Below are 16,049 nucleotides of genomic sequence, written 5' to 3' on the forward strand. Positions count from 1 at the left end.
CTTCTTATTAAAGCCCATGAAAGACATTGAGCCATAGGTTTTCTATACACTAAAAACGTACTTTCTGGAAAGTCAGATGTTACCAGTTTCTTCCCACTGCTATTACTTTGGCTCCTCCCTTTGACCAGGTGATACTGTTAGAAGCCTAGTTATTTCATTGCCAGTCATGCAAATGGTAATTAGTGTACATTAGAGCAATAATGCATTCCCAGGTTCAGTGTAAAGAGCATGTTTTTTCCGTGCTCTGGTTCTCTCTCCTTGTCACAGATAATAAATCACAAGCCATGTTTAAAATACATTCTCTGCAGTCTTTGATACTGTGTAGTGCAAGCAACAGATTCATAGTTTGTTTCTTTTTAAGAATCTGAACTTTTATAGAATATGTATATCTCCATATACTTTTAAAAACATATTAACATAATATGTGACTGGGCATGGTGGCTCATGCTTGTAATCCTAGCACTTTGGGCGGCCAAGGCAAGAGGATTGCTTGAGCCCAGCAGTTTGAGACCAGCCTGGGCAACATAGTGAGACTCTGACTCTAAAAAAAAAAAAAAATTACAAAAATTTTTAAAAAGCATAATATGTAAGAATATATATATTTTAAAAATCAGAATACCAATAGGAAATATCCCTGATCCATGTATTTGTAGTTGTAATCTTGCCATGAATTATATCAGTTGAGTCTGTTTCTTGGTCTCTTTATCTCATGAATGAAAGTAATAATACCAGCTTACTGTTTTCTCTAAGATTAAATTTCAAGAAATATTTTTGTGTAGAGATAAATAAAATTCAGTTATTGATCTAGGGTGTTGATAGTCTGTTAGGGAAGACAGATCTATAAGTGGATAATTATAGCACAGTGTGGAAGTTCAAAAGCAGACATATCAAAATCCAGAAGTTAACTGTGGGAAGCAGTGATTATTTGATTGGCAAAGGAAAAAGGGGTAAGTCAGGGAAGGATGACTAGACTCATGCCAAGTGGATAAGGTTAGGGAAAAGACATTTCAGGAAGAATGACTAGTACATATATGCAGAGTTATAGAGACATGAAATGGTGCGATGCACTCTGAGTGCTAGAAGGAAGTCTGTATTGTTTGTATAAAATGCCATAGGCACTGGCCAGAGATGTTGCAGGAAAGTGTAGCTGGGGCCAGATCAAGAGGGACCTGAGTTCTTGGACTTTGCCTGGTAGGTAGGGGAAGGAGTTAAAGCAAATGAGTCACAACTGTGTGTTTTAGGAAGATCACTCTGACAGCATGAATCTGGAGGGGGTGAGTACAGACAGGAAGACTAGGTAGAGATTAGTGCTTTGCTTTCAGGTGAAAAAAAAAATGAGGTCAGTGAATTATTAAATAAAAAGGAATGGCAGAGGAGAAAGAGAGGACAGGATTGAGCTGAACTGTTCAGGAGCTGGAATGGTTAGGACTTGGATTGTCCAGAGAGTTTTCTCTCTGTGACTTAAAATATATGGCTTTTCCCAGTTTTCCTGGGTTAGTTTTTAATTTTTTAAACTTGCGATTTCAAATGAGTCATTCTACCCCTTAGACTGTCCAGAGAGGGAGGGGGCTCTTTGCATATTTATTTTTCCTAAAGCTCAGCCTAATACTGTGTTCTTTTTAGGTCAGATGGGCAGACCTGGAAGAGAAGAAGGATGCAGATAGGAAAAGGGCCATAGGTTTTGTGGTCGGACAGACTGATTGGGAGAAGATCACAGATGAAAGTGGTCACCTGGCTGAAAAAGCCCTCAATCGAACCAAATATATATGAGACTTAGTTTTTGAACGGAGTCATTATTCCTCTAAGGTGAGAGTACACAGTCATATAAATAGCCTACTGTGTGGTTGCTTCAAAGGGTTTGAGATAAAGAAGACAGCATATTTTGCTAAAAATGCTCTCTTCTCGTGTTATTTTATAGTTCTGAAAGAGTAAGTATGTACTAGTTGTTAACATTTACAATACTGTTAGAAAAGGAAGCCATTTTCTGCAACCTGGCTCACTTATAAAAATAAAAACCTTGAGAAAAACTTATTCTATAGATTTGGGAAGGACTGAAATGATGTTATACTAAGGGCTACTGAACTTTTTGCCTGTTCTTTCCAGGTGTGACAGCCTTTTCTTTTCTTTCCAGGTGGTTCGCTTTGAGGTGGTCTGAAGCCAAGGCCTCACGGAGCTTCTTTGTGTGTCACCTTGCTTCCACATTTCAGTTCTTGTTTTGTTTCTACTGCTTTAGTTTTTTTTAAAGTTCTCCAGTGTCCCCAAGAGGTATTAGAATCTTGCTGTACCCAAGCAAGACGTTAATTTTTCTTTTAACTGTTTTGGGGAGGGAGGGAGTGATAGCTTAACTGCTGAAGCCAGGCGGGGGTCTGCTGGAGGATTCCAACTGAGAATATTTCCTCCACTGTACAATGTCACAGACTGTCATCATTGCTTTGTGGCTGTTTCTGTTTTTTACTGTATGTAACTGGTAGCTGATTGTACTAGGATTAAAAACAATAAACTTTCATGATAAAGCCGATGAGATTCATGGGCTATACAGCATGGGCCCTTTTCTCTTGTTTTCTGAATTTTATTTTTAATTGCTTTTTAAATATGGTTATGTCCTAATTAAATGCTAGCTGAACATCCCAAAACCTCTTTTTCATTGAATATTATATGGCTCAATGATTCCGTAGCACATGTTGTAAAACACAGGGTTCAAATGATGTTCAAAACACTCGTCTTTGTTGTATAGCTGATTTCTCTATCTTTGTGTCTTGAAGACTGATAAACCAAGTTCAAATATTTATCAGTTCCCTGGAGCATATCCATTCTGTAACGTGATGCTTTATTTAAAAATTTTTTTTGATCCTCTCTGTTCTTCCCTCTCTTCTTTCCTTCCTTCTTCTTTTCACTTTCTGCCTTTATGCTATGTTAGGTTTTTATTTTTTCCTGATCTGACTTTGAATCCTGGTAGACAGAACTGATGTATTCTGTGGAACTCAAGCTTGTTGCCTTCATTTGAACTTGAATTGTGGATTTTTAAATGAAGATTGCAGGGAAAGAGTATAAAGATGCAGAGCACTCTGGCATGTAACCTTTAAGCCTGTCAGGTTTTCAAGTTCTTGCCAGATTGTTCATTACTGGAAAGCATGGCCTTCTGCACAGAATTTCCTCTCTTGTGGTTAATACCAGGTGGAACCCAGAAACATACAGAGATAAAACCCAAATATTATTTTTATTTAAACACAGAAAAGGGACTCTTCCCATCCTGCAAAGAAAAAAGTCATCTTTTAGCATGAAAGAAGATGAGAGAGCCTTCTTCCTCAAGCAGCATTTGCATTTTGTAATCCAACTCAGCAATTTGTAAATGTGTTCACTGAAGACTTCAATATTTTGAAATATTCTCTTTCAGGCCACAGATGAAAATCCTTTACTTTTATGACCTACATTAAAGACTGTATGAATAGAGCTAATAGTTACTAGCATTTGAATAGTATCACTTTGGGTTCAACAAATTGATATTATAGTACTGAATACCCCTAATTTAATGGAAATTCTAACAACTTTCTGTACTTTTATCTGCCCTGAAAATCTGAATTTTTAAGCAAAAGAGACTTTAAGTTCATTAACAAGTCAATATTGAATGTATAAATTGCTACATAAAATAACTTCCGCTGTTTGTAGTATTTAATAAGCTATTTTGATTGCTTATTGGCCTACAATACATTTCTGTGTACTGACCTTTCTCAGCAGCCTTTATTATGTTGAGTGAAGATATGTCGCAAAAATAGCCAAATAGAATTATTGTTTGTACAAAGACTCATTTACTACTTTCAAAAGCCACCCAATGCCTATTATCAAAAACAAAACTTCCATAATGTGTTCTCTAGTTCAGACGAAATGGAGGCCGATATGTTCTTCTGCAGGATGCTTTATTTCAGTTGTCCTTAACCTTGTGATGTTCTAACTGACAGTAGTCAGAATGCCAGTGAAATTAGTGGTGATTATCCGTGAATCACTTGGAATCATGGGTAATTTTGCGTATGTGTGTTTTAACCTTACAGCCATGGCTTTATGTCTGTGCTTTTATACCAGGGCAGGGTGGGGAGCTGGGGAAGAGTTAACATAGTCAGAAACGGCCTCTGCCAGTTTTCAGAAGATACAGATTATGTGACCTTAGAGAATGAACATAGAGTGCTCTTACTTTAGAAAACGGGTATAACAACCTTCATGCAAGGAGATTAATGAAAAAAGATTTGGCACCAAAAAGAGTAATAGAGACAGCCAGTTGATAATTGATTTTGCTAGTCCAATGTGGGACTTAACAAAATTCTTGCACTTACATTACTACTAGAAGCAGTATAGTATAGGAAGTCCAAGGTATCTTGAAGAAGAAATTTGGTGTGGGTAGAAAATGCCATATTTTAAGTTTGTTAAGAGGTGTCCTGGAAATGCAGAGGACCAATCTTGGATTCCATTGTTTGCTAGCATTTTATTTTAATTTTATTAACATTGTTTGTTTTCTCTTAGAAAGTTGCTGGTTTTAATCATATGAGTTTTATTTTAAATCTTTTGTGGTGTCATGTTACTTAAAATAATCTTATGTTGGGAAAGGTTTCTGATACCTTGGTGGGTATTTCAGCTTTTTTTTTTTTTTTTTGTCAGCTCTGTAAAGGATGATTTCAGACATTTTAAACTAAAAGTGAAATCTCTCACTTAAGTGATCCAACTTTACTTGTAAACTTCCTGTGTGAGGAATTCAGTAGATGAGACCCAGAAATTTTTCTGTTTGAGAATATTTAAAGTGCCATATTTGAAATATTCAGGGACCGATTACAGAAATCAGAAGCCATTAATAATAATACAGAAGTAGTCTATTGACAGTTGATCCATATGATTTTCTAGAAGTTTGAATTTGATTCAGATATCAGTGTTCAATCCAGAAGTTTATTGACAAAGATAAAATCTTAAATTTTCTGGTTGGATTTATTTTCCTCGTGAAAGAGTTTTGATCATTGAGCAAACCAGAGTAGGTGCCATCTCATCTGGAGATCAACTATTACATTTTTTATTGGATTGACTAAGAATCTCAACTGAGGTTTTCTTATTTTTAGGCCCCTCAGTTTTTGTATTAAGTATTTTATCCTGCTAACTGTGCAAATTGCAGATATTTTGGTAAAGGTGTCTAGAGCCTGGCTTAATTCCTAGGATTATAAAAGTAACAGATTCTCAGCTGAGGTAAGTTTTACTAAGCCATAGAAGGAGAATGATTTCTCATTTTTAGTGTTCACAGACCCTAATACAAGTTCAGGTTCTTCTCCTAGAAGCTGTATGACCTTAAGCAACTTTTTTTTTTTTTTTTTTTTTTTTTTGAGACAAGGTCTCACTCTGTTACTCAGGGGCTGGAGTGTAGTGACGCGATATAGCTCACTGAAGCCTCAAGTTCCTGGGCTCAGGTGATTCTCCCATCTCAGCCTCCCAGGTAGCTGGGACTACAAGGGTGCCCCACCACACCCAGCCTTTTTTTTTTTTTTTAAGAGACTGGTTTTTGCCATGTTTCCCAGGCTGGTCTTGAACTCCTGGGCACAAGTGATCGCCCATCTCAGCCTCCCAAGGTGCTGGGATTATAGGCGTGAGCCACCGTGCCCGGCTGAAATATTTTAACCTATCTGAGCTTCAGTTTCCTGCCTATAGAATGAAAATAACAAAACACACCTATTAAACATTGAGATAATGCGTGTAAGCTACTTGGCACAGTACTGAGCACATAGTAAAAGCTCAAAAATCAGTAGTCATCATCGTTACTTTTTCACTTGTTCTCACGTGTTCTTTTTGAAATTAAAAATATCCAGCTGGCTTGAAGACAGTTGTCACGTTTTATAGTCAGCTATCATAGACTGAGCTATGTCGTATGTAATAGTACAGTGTGTTGAAAGAGTAATTATTCAGAAGCATTTTCAGGTAACCAGTAACATTGATTTTCAGAACTAGTATGGAGGCTTGAGAAGCTCAGGTGTAAAAGGTAATTTAGTACTTAGAGGGGGTTGAGTAGTAACAGAAAGTAGTTGCCAGACCACAGGTATAAACATAGGTGAGGGCACAGAATCATTGATTTGCCTTGATTTTCACATATTCAAGAAGAAAGTAACTTTGTGAATAAATAATGCGTTCATAAAGGTATAAAACTCAGGAGGTTCAAGTGTCCCATTCATCTTAACCCTCAGCCTCCCACGACTCCATCTGTAGAGGCAACCAGTGTTAATTGAGAAAAATTATGTGGATAAACATTAAGTATTAGTGTTTTTACCTGGTTTTTGTATACACACTACCTTATTTTTCCTTTACCAGTATGTTTTAGAGGTCATTCAGATCATATATAAAATATTCACATTTTCTTTCCCCCCCCACCTCCCTCTTTAGTTTTCCAAATGTACCTTCATAATATAAAGAGGTTTACTGAAAAAATTCAGAAATTGTTTCAACTGCATCTCTATTCTTTTCATGGCATGGAATATATGGTATGGGTATATTTGTATACAATTCTTTCATATATGTAGGTTGGTGTAACCACCCTGCACCTTTCTCCTAGTCCCCCCAACCCCACCATCTCTAACCCTTGGCAGCCACTAATCTGTTCTCCATTTTTATAATCTTGTCATTTAAAGAGTGTTATAAATATGAAGTCATACAGTATGTAACCTTTTGGGATTGGCATTTTGGCTTTTTTCACTCAGCGTAATTTTCTTGAGATTCATTTAAGTTATGTGTGTCAATAGCTTATTCCTTTTTATTGCTGAGTAGCTTTCCAACTCATTCTCTTTTGCAGCTGCAGAATATTTTATGTCTTTACTATCATTTTAACTTACAGAGTCTCTATTAATGGGTATTCATGCTCTCGTTTGCTGTTGTAAATTATGAATTTCATATATACTCAGTCATTCTGCGGCTTCCTGTACTTGCCTGATTTCTAGCAATGAAGGAAAATACCGATGGCATCATTTCATAGACATACTCAAAGGATGACAAGCACTTAAGGACCAGCACAGCACAGCGGTGAACTATCAAGACAGTATGACAGTAATGAGATGACGAAGGCACATCTTGTTTCCTGGAAAATTCTGCATGACAGGAGTCTGACATGACGAAGGCACATCTTGTTTCCTGGAAAATTCTGCATGATAGGAGTCTGACAAAGCAAAGAACCATGATGTGTCTTAGAGAACCAGAATGGCCAGAGACTCTGATGATCCCCTGGTCCACACGTGACTGAGAGTTAATACCTTAGGTCACTGTTCTCAGAACCTGGATATTTATATGCACGTGCACCTCAGTGACTGGTCCGTTCTCAGTTTTCAGGTCCATTGCTTTCACATTTCAAATAGTCAAGGAGCATCTTTATGACTGGGGCTGAGCTTCTGCATTCATGTACAGCCCTCTGCCTGCCAGCAGTGCCTTGCATTTGTGATCCTACAAAGAGCCTGTGGACTTAATGGTTTACTGTATAGGGAAAGGCTTGACTTTATGTCTTCTACTTAAGAAGCTTGAACTTTTTACCAAATATTCGTACTCCTTTTCCTGAAAATACTGATCTAGGCTACAGATCCATCTCTTACCATATTTGAAAGATTCTAATAATATCTTCTGCCATAACTTGAAATTCCACTCTCAGATCTGTTATTTCTGACAGTGAGTTTGTATTTCTCAAGTAGATATGTCTGATGCTTATTTCTTTTACAGTATCTGGCTCAGTGCATGGCTCGTATATCTGTAGAGTGAGTAAATACAGGGAATGTTTCCTATGTGTATGGCAAGGGTCACAGACTCAGGCGGGTAACACATGAGCAAGGCAGAGGGTGGAGACTGGTAAACTAGACAACTAGATAGGTCAGGTCAATCGGGAGCAGCACCTGCTCAGCCATAGCAGATTGTGGCCATGTGGGGATGTAGGTCTCACATTGCCAGATTTCCTGGGTTTTCAACAAATAGTGAAAAATCTGGATTTTTATGTGAGATCTTCCAATATTTCAGCATCAGGTTCTTTTTGTTTGTGAGTGCTTTGGCCCTCACAGCCTGCCTGCCACATCTGACTTGTGGGCTGCCAGCTTGAAACCTTTGATATTTAGAGAAGTGGTTAGACCTTAGAGTTGGTTCTGGTGAGATCCTTCTTGTTTTACAGATGAGGTTTCTGAGACTGAAAGAAGGGAAGTGACTTGCTCAAAGTCTCACTGTTACTCAGTGGCAAAACAAGACTAGAATTTGGGTTTCCTGGTCCATAACCTGGCACTTTGTTTTTTCTTAACTGCAATACCTCCTTTATGAGGACCTTCATAAATTCTAGGGTGGCGAATTCTCCTTTATTTTGTGTGTCGTGTGCAAGTGGACATGTGTGTATTTACTAAACTCTGTGGACCTGGAAATACATTCTGATATGACTATCAGGAACAATGTGATTACTTCTGAAACCAACTTCCTTAAACTCTCACAAGTATAAGGTAGCTATACACCTAGGATCCCTCTTAAACGCTTACTACTTAGTTGGGTAATTCTCATGAATAACAGAAGCTTGAAAATTAACAGAGTATTGGATTCAGTGATTGTACAAGAGCAGTGGAGTTTTCTCCACAAAGTAGAGAAAATCATTTGTGTATTTTTGTGCAAATAGCTTACAGAAGTATTAATAATTTTGTTTTCTTTAATTTGTAATTTCTTATGTAACTCGTCCATTTGCTTTCACTCCAGTGATGAGCATCTTACCTGCTTCACTTGGTAGTGCTCCATTCCTGATCTTTTTAAGGACAAATTCATCAACTTGGCGTTAAAGTCTGTCAGTAACATGATCCCAGCTGCTTCTCCAGATTCCTCTTGCCCTGTCCATGTGCACTACACTGCAGCCGCACTGTGTGACTTATTCCCTGGGGTTTCTATTGTTTCTGCCTTCCTTTTCTCATCCTTTAGATATTATCGTTATTGGCTGGGCACAGTGGTTCACACTTGTAATCCTAGCACTTTGGGAAGCTGAGGCAGGCAGATCACTTGAGCCCAGGAATTAGAGACCAGCCTGGGCAACAAAAATCTCGGCTGCAGTGAGCTGATACTGCTGTCCAGCCTGGGCAACAGGGTGAGACTTCATCACAAAAAAAAAAAAAAAAAAAAAAAAGCCAGGCACGGTGGCTCATGCCTGTAATCCCAGCACTTTGAGAGGCCGAGGCAGGTGGATCACGTGAGGTCAGGAGTTTGAGACCAGCCTGGGCAACATGGTGAAACCCCATCTCTACTAAAAATATAAAAATTTTCAGCTACTCGGGAGGCCGAGCCAGGAGAATCACTTGAACCCAGGAGGCAATGACCCAAGATTGCACCACTGCACTCCAAGCTGGGTGACAGAGCAAGACTCCATCTCAAAAAAAAGATTGGTGGTGGGGGAAACTGTCCAAAGGCCCAGCTCACATGGTACTGCGTCCCTGAATCTGTTCCTCATCTTGTTCCCTCCCAGCTCTCACAGGCTTTGTTTGTACATGTCCTACCATCTTCTCTTAATTTGCCTTTCTAGTAGAGTAGCTTATATATCTTCCCCCCCATCCCTACCCACTTACATTCAAGCTCCTAGAAGGTGAGAACTATGTTTTACTCATCTTCCATCCTTGTAACACATAATATGCAGTATCTGTTACATATAGTTGCTACTCAAGAAGTATGTTTAGAATTGATGACCTGGTGATTTTTAAGTATAAAATTAATTCATGTAGGTTCATATGTGTATGATTTATAAAACCAATTCTTGTGTTTGCTTTTTCCCTACCTCTGTATCTTCCAGCTGGTGGCATATCAATACTTAAGGCATAGCAAATTCAAATGCCTTCAAAGGACAGGAAGATAACTGTAAATGAGAGAATTGGCCAGTAATTTCATAATATATTTAGTTGTATTCTTTCAACAGAAACTTACTTTCTTTGCAGATTAGACATGTAGGAATATTCTTCACTCTTATGGAAAAATACCCTGTTTCTCATTCTCAAAACTTTTGGCACTCTCTTAGTTCTCCCTCCTTTGGTAGAGACGTAAGTACAGTATTATTTTTTCTTTACTGTGAGAAAAACAACAGCAGAAGCAGAATAAAACAGGGTACTTGGCCCTCTCAGCCTCAGGGTTCAGGAAGCAGTAGGGTATGGTGGAGGCTGGGATGGTGCAGAGTGCTTGTCCTGTCTCAGGGGACAGTTCTCCAGCCAGTGGTTGGAATGAAGAAAGACAGACCCAATGTTACTAGATGAAGATGAAGTGGAAGTCTGGATTTTTATGTGAAATAGTCACAGTAGAAACAAATCACATCTGGAAGCCACATGTTACCAATAGGCTGTCATTTTGGGACTTTTCTGACATATACTCTAAAGGATGATGACAAGTCTGAAAGACAGTTATGGCAAAGAAGATATTTGTAAGAAAGGAAACATCAGATTTTATTACATATAAATATTTTGAGCAGCACCTTTTTACTGTATTTTGGAAAAGCATTTCTGTCTTCATTGAGCCAAGTGGCAACACATATGTAATATACTGATGCTGAATTTGCGGTGGGTTGATTTTTGTCCATTGCTGGCTTTCACATGGAAGCATGAATATTGTCTCCCCGCTACCCCTTTTGAGTGACATCCTTCCAGTGCCTCCATTTCTCAAGTTGCAGGTAAGCACCTTGTGTGTATACAGTTAAATAGTGGGCACACATCTATCCCAGGAAAAGAAGACAGTGAGAATTCCCTTTGGTTAAGTGGAACAGCTAAATGGCCACTATACCTGGATGCAAATTTGGTCCAAATATTCTGCTCTAAACCCTCCACTGCTTTCTACTATTTCCACTGAGGAAAGAGGATGTGTGTCATTAAAGCTCTGTTGGCACCTGTCACAGTCAAGGTGGGTATAATTATGTTTAATTTCTTAAAGTGTTCCTGGGCATCGTCTTTTTCAAATTCATTTATTCTGTCCAGAAGATGTGAATTCATTTTCATTATTAAAAAATAAAATATTACAGATAAAGCTCAACACTCCCCTCTCCCCCTTAAGCACAAATACCTTGAATCTTAGAGGTAATTACTGTTATTTTGGAGTGTGGCTTTTCCAAACCTTTTTGTGTGTATTTGTATACATATGTACTTGCCTATACAAATACAGTTTTACTGTTTTTTACATGACTGATATTCTTTACATACTGTTCTGCAGACCTACTGTGTCTTGGATACACACACATGCATGTATATGTATATATAGGTAAATATATATACATGCATTCATGTTTGTGTATATTCCATGGTATGTGTATAATGGATTACTTTTTCCTTTTTTTGTGAGTTTTTCACTGTCATACCAGTGTTGCATTGAACATCCTTGTAAATGCCTTTTGCAGGCTTATTTTCAAAAATCTTCCCCCGGGGAAGATACAGAAGAATTGAATTACTGGGCTATAGGGAAACCATTTCTCTTTTTATGTTCTCCTAATAATTATCTACATGTGTGTTTTAGAAACAGTCTTAATTTAACATTGGGGGTTTCAAAAAAATTTTTTTCTCATTTTAAAATTCCAGTTTTATATGCTGCAGTCATTTGAATTCTGCCTTTTGAATCTAGATTTGGAATTGATATGGATAAGCAAAATAGGTTCTAAGTGGTAGCGATAGTTCATAACCAGTTTGCTTTTGGAATAGGTGCTGTTTCAATCTTGGGGAAGGTAAAATGTCAATTGAGAAAATAATCTTTAATCATGAAGTTCTTTTTTCCAAGTCATTCTCTGCTCCCTTTGGAATTATGACAACTTGGATCCGGAGGTGCTGTGAAAATATTTTCTTACATCATACCTCTTCTTTTCATACAAGTTTGAATGATCCTGGAAAATACAGTTTTTGTATTTTCAAAAAAAAAAAAAATGAAGTCTGGAACACCCACTTTTCTTAATAGGATCTAGTTTATTTGTTTAGGTAGTAAAGCTTTTATTAAAAGAACATACTTTGAGGATTTTCTGTTTCTCACCTGGGCCTTCTGTTTTCACTAGATATGCAACTGAGTGCATTGGCAGGGCCTCTACTAGACCTGAAAGGCAGCATTCCCAGTGTTTATTTTCAGGGCCAGAGGGAAGGCTATTGACTGACATTGGAGGCCTTAACTCCTGGATTGGTAAGGTTCTGGTGGAATGATTGCTTAGATTCCATAAACACTCAAATAGATGATTACTCCTTTCTCTATGTATGCATTTTTGGAAGAATGATAAAATATAAAAAGTGTGAAGAGTTGTGCACTCAAGTGGTGGTTTTGACCTGGGGAGCTTTTAAAACTCCCAAAGCTCAGGCTACACCTCATAGCAATTAAATCAGAATCTAGGAGTGGGACCCAGGCCTTGGTAATTTTTTAAAAGGCCACCAGGTCATTCTAATATGCAGCCAACTTTGAGAACCGGTGGGGTAAAGGGGATTTTAAATTTTATTTCATCTCTAGCTGACGATAGGTTCATTAAGCAAAACTTGCGAAGGCCCTGGTCCGTTGGTTAACTTTGCAGGTGTGGAAGATAACAGTTGTTGGAAGGATGCTTGTTAATAAAACTCTTTAAATGTGCGAAAGAAAATCCACCTAGCTTGAAAGAGTTAATGCGGTTTCCAAAGGTGCTTGATAGCCAAGGAACAGCTTAGGCACAGGGACAGTCTGGCTTCTTGGAAGCAAATAAAGCCAAGATTTAAAATGCCTTTTAATCTAAAACATGTGTTTGCCCGTGGGCCTGGAAACAAGCCTAGGCCTTTGCAGTTGTGAAGTTTCCTCACGATAGACAGACATGAGTTGTGGTCCAACGTTATTTAAACTTGAAAGCTTAGAGGAGAAATTTGGTTTGTGGAGGAGGTTGTAGATGGAAGAAGAGAAGTGCAGTGGGCAGGCAGAACAAATTATTTTTCTGTGGCTTGTCCTTTCTGATTTTAAGGAGAGAACTAGTTCATAGTTCCAGTTATCACATACAAAATGAACAAACCTCAAGAAAATGAGAATTGCTATTTTTAATAAGCTAGAATGATCTCTTTAAATTAATCTGCATTGATACCTAAGATAATTAATCTCTATTTGTGGCATAAGTGTCCTTATAAATGCATTTTATGGTGGTATGGACTTTTTTGCGTCTTCTTTAGAGTACATGACTCCTTCGGTAGAACTTTTCCCCAAAGATTCTGATTTCTCATTGTTTTTTAAATTTTTATTTTGAAATAGTTACAGATTCATAGGAAGTTGCAGAAAAAAATGTACAGAGAAGTCCTGGTGTATTCTTCAACCAGCCATCCTCAATGGTAACATCTTATACAATGAGAAGTGTGTGTCAAAACTTTTAAAAGCCAAGAAATTGATGTTGATACACTCCACAGAGCTTATTCAGATTTTACCAGTTTTACAAGCACTTGTGTGTGTGTGTGTTTGGTTCTGTGCAATTTTATCTCATGTAGCTTCATGTATTTGTGTGTGTTTTGTTCTGTGCAATTTTATCTCATGTAGCTTCATGTAATCACCACCACCATAATCAAGATTCAGAACTCCATGTGGGAATGTGAAGAACTGTTAAGAGAATGAGTATAGAATGAGTCACTTTGCTTGTAGTCCCATCATGACTTAAATTCAGGACTTTATATTGTTGGGGACTGCTGCTTTGAGGGGGTAAGTAGCATAGCTTTTGCAACATAAAGTGGCTTTTTTTTTTTTTTTTTTTCATGAGATCATCAATATTGGTGCTTTTCTCAGTAACTATGCTTTTGAGTAGTTCAAGCATGGTCACTTGCTTTATTTGAAGGGAGTAAAATGAGAAGTATATGCCCCAGAGCATAAGAATCTGTTGCTGATCTTAATTTTTGGACAAATTGAATGCTAGGAAGTTCTTTTTCTGCCAAACTTCAGAACATTTGAGACCTGCTCAGTAAACAGTCATTGTGTATTTTTAGTCCTAAAACAGTAAGAAGACTATTGGCCTCCCAGAGAAATGCCCTGATGTGTTTGAATTGAATAGGCATGGCTTTATAATAAAGAAATAGAAACAGTCACTTTAAATAGCATATTCTAAGCATTAAGTCAACTGTCAAACCCTGCCTCACCCCCATTTTTTAGGTGTTACTGTCTCCAGAGCATAAGGATACATAATCATGTCTACCGTTCACATGGCATGAGGATAAATCCTCATGGATAGGATAATTTAAAAATTATCTTTGCAACTGGTATGTCAAAATTAAGGTGTTTAGGAAAGTCCAGTGTTATTAAACTTTCTGTTCCCAGGACTTGCTGATAAATTACAATCAACAAAACAGTTTGTATTCTGTTCTTGTACCCACATCCCCCTGTCTACCTTAGAAATTCTTTTTTGGGGCACCATTTTTGGCAAGAATTCTATATGAAATAAGAGTTTCTGGAGTTTGCTCTGATTGGTTCAGAGTCAGCAAGCTCAGCTCTGATGAAGTAATGGGATGTGTGAAAAGAAGTGTCTAAACACAAAGATAGGAATCTTGAGCAAAAGCAGCTTTGGGGTATATATCAAAAATGCATTCTGCCTGATGTAATTATGTTTTTTTGTTAGAAATTTAATACAGTAAGAAGTCAGCAAAACTTGATGTTGACAATCCCATTGTCTCATAAAGTTTGATTTGAAAAAGACAATGTAGAAATAGACTAGCCAGAAGACATTTAGAGCCTTAAATATTCTGATAATCACCAACCCACACTCATGGAAGAGCAGAGGAGAAGATAATCAACATTAGTGACTATAAATGAAAAGAACCAGAAAGGAGGCTGGATTACTTTCAATCAAAAAAAGTAGGTTGGGTGTGGTGCCTCACTCCTGTAATCCCAGTGCTAGGAGGCTGAGGTGGGTGGATCTCTTGAGCCCAGGAGTTCCACACCAAACTGGGCAATATGGTGAGACCCCATCTCTACAAAAAACAGCCATACATGGTGGTGCATGCCTGTAGTCTCAGCTACTTGGAAGGTTGAGGTGGGAGGATCCCTTGAGCTCAGGAGGTGGCGGTTGCAGTGATCCAAGATTTTGCCACTGCACTCCAGCCTGGGTGACAGAGCAAGACCCTGGATGCAAAAAACAAACAAAAACCAACTATATGAAAAAATAATCCTGAATATAGATTTAACTGTTAAGAGGGGAGAAAACCAGGATTCCAGTTATGTTTCCCTCCCCACCCCTGACCCAGTCAAGAAGGCAATGAACCAGCCCCTTTTAACAAGTGGAACAACTACAGAGACGTTTTTGAATAACTGTACAGAAGTTAAGAAAATATTCAAGCCAAAACTATTCTACTCAATGAACATAGATAACAGCCCCAAAAAGCAGTGGTTAGAGATGGCAAGTTGCATAATTTTAGAAATACCACATTAGTCACTGAGCTTTTAATTAAGAGGATGTCAAAAATGCAGTGTAGGCCGGGCGCAGTGGCTCAGTCTTGTAATCCCAGCACTTTGGGAGGCAGAGGTAGGTGGATCACAAGGTCAGGAGTTCAAGACCAGCCTGACCAATATGGTGAAACCCGTCTCTACTAAAAATACAAAAATTGGCCAGGCGTGGTGACATGCGCCTATAGTCCCAGCTACTCAGGAGACTGAGGCAGGAGAATCACTTGAACCTGGGAGGCGGAGCTTGCAGTGAGCCAAGATTGCACCACTGCACTCCAGCCTGGGCCACAGAGCAAGACTCCATCTCAAAAAAAAAAAAAAAAAAAAATGCAGTGTATCCCCCTGTGTAAGGAAAAAGCAGGTCAGCGTCTGAGCAACAAACCAAGAAACAGCAATAGTCGTAATGCCATTTGTCAAGTAAACATGTCAACATGGGGTTGTAATTAAAAAGTAAATGACGAAATGCATATAAACTTTATAGCACAAAGGCTTTTAGCTGGGTTTTCTTCTCAAACTATATTAACATAGTTTAAAGCTAAGTTTTATGGTTGCATCAGTGTTACATGTCAGTGGTGTTCTTAAGCTAAGAATTCTTTTTCACTGTGAAGCAGTACAAATTCATGACTTTGCTAACAATTTATGACTGCTGAACAGTAATACAGCTA

General features: G+C 38.2%; 1 protein-coding gene across 4 annotated transcripts in view; it reads left to right on the forward strand.

The window, feature by feature from the left end:
• The window catches only part of YLPM1 (YLP motif containing 1), a 98,707-nt gene that overhangs the window by 73,044 nt on the left and 9,614 nt on the right, over window positions 1-16,049 (forward strand). For 2 of the 4 annotated variants that reach the window (XM_054448448.2, XM_063651863.1), the window contains 2 exons: window positions 1,624-1,806; window positions 2,132-2,633. The exons of 1 other annotated variant lie outside the window; for it this stretch is intronic. In XM_054448448.2, coding sequence (XP_054304423.1) covers window positions 1,624-1,770 — 147 coding nt within the window. In that variant the 3' untranslated portion in view covers window positions 1,771-1,806; window positions 2,132-2,633. Of the gene's footprint in view, window positions 1-1,623; window positions 1,807-2,131; window positions 2,634-16,049 lie in introns of those variants that run through there. One more of the 4 variants, XR_008493655.2, reaches the window with a different exon arrangement.

Source organism: Pongo pygmaeus, chromosome 15 (assembly GCF_028885625.2).
Source record: "Pongo pygmaeus isolate AG05252 chromosome 15, NHGRI_mPonPyg2-v2.0_pri, whole genome shotgun sequence".
NCBI classification, from domain to species: domain Eukaryota; kingdom Metazoa; phylum Chordata; class Mammalia; order Primates; family Hominidae; genus Pongo; species Pongo pygmaeus.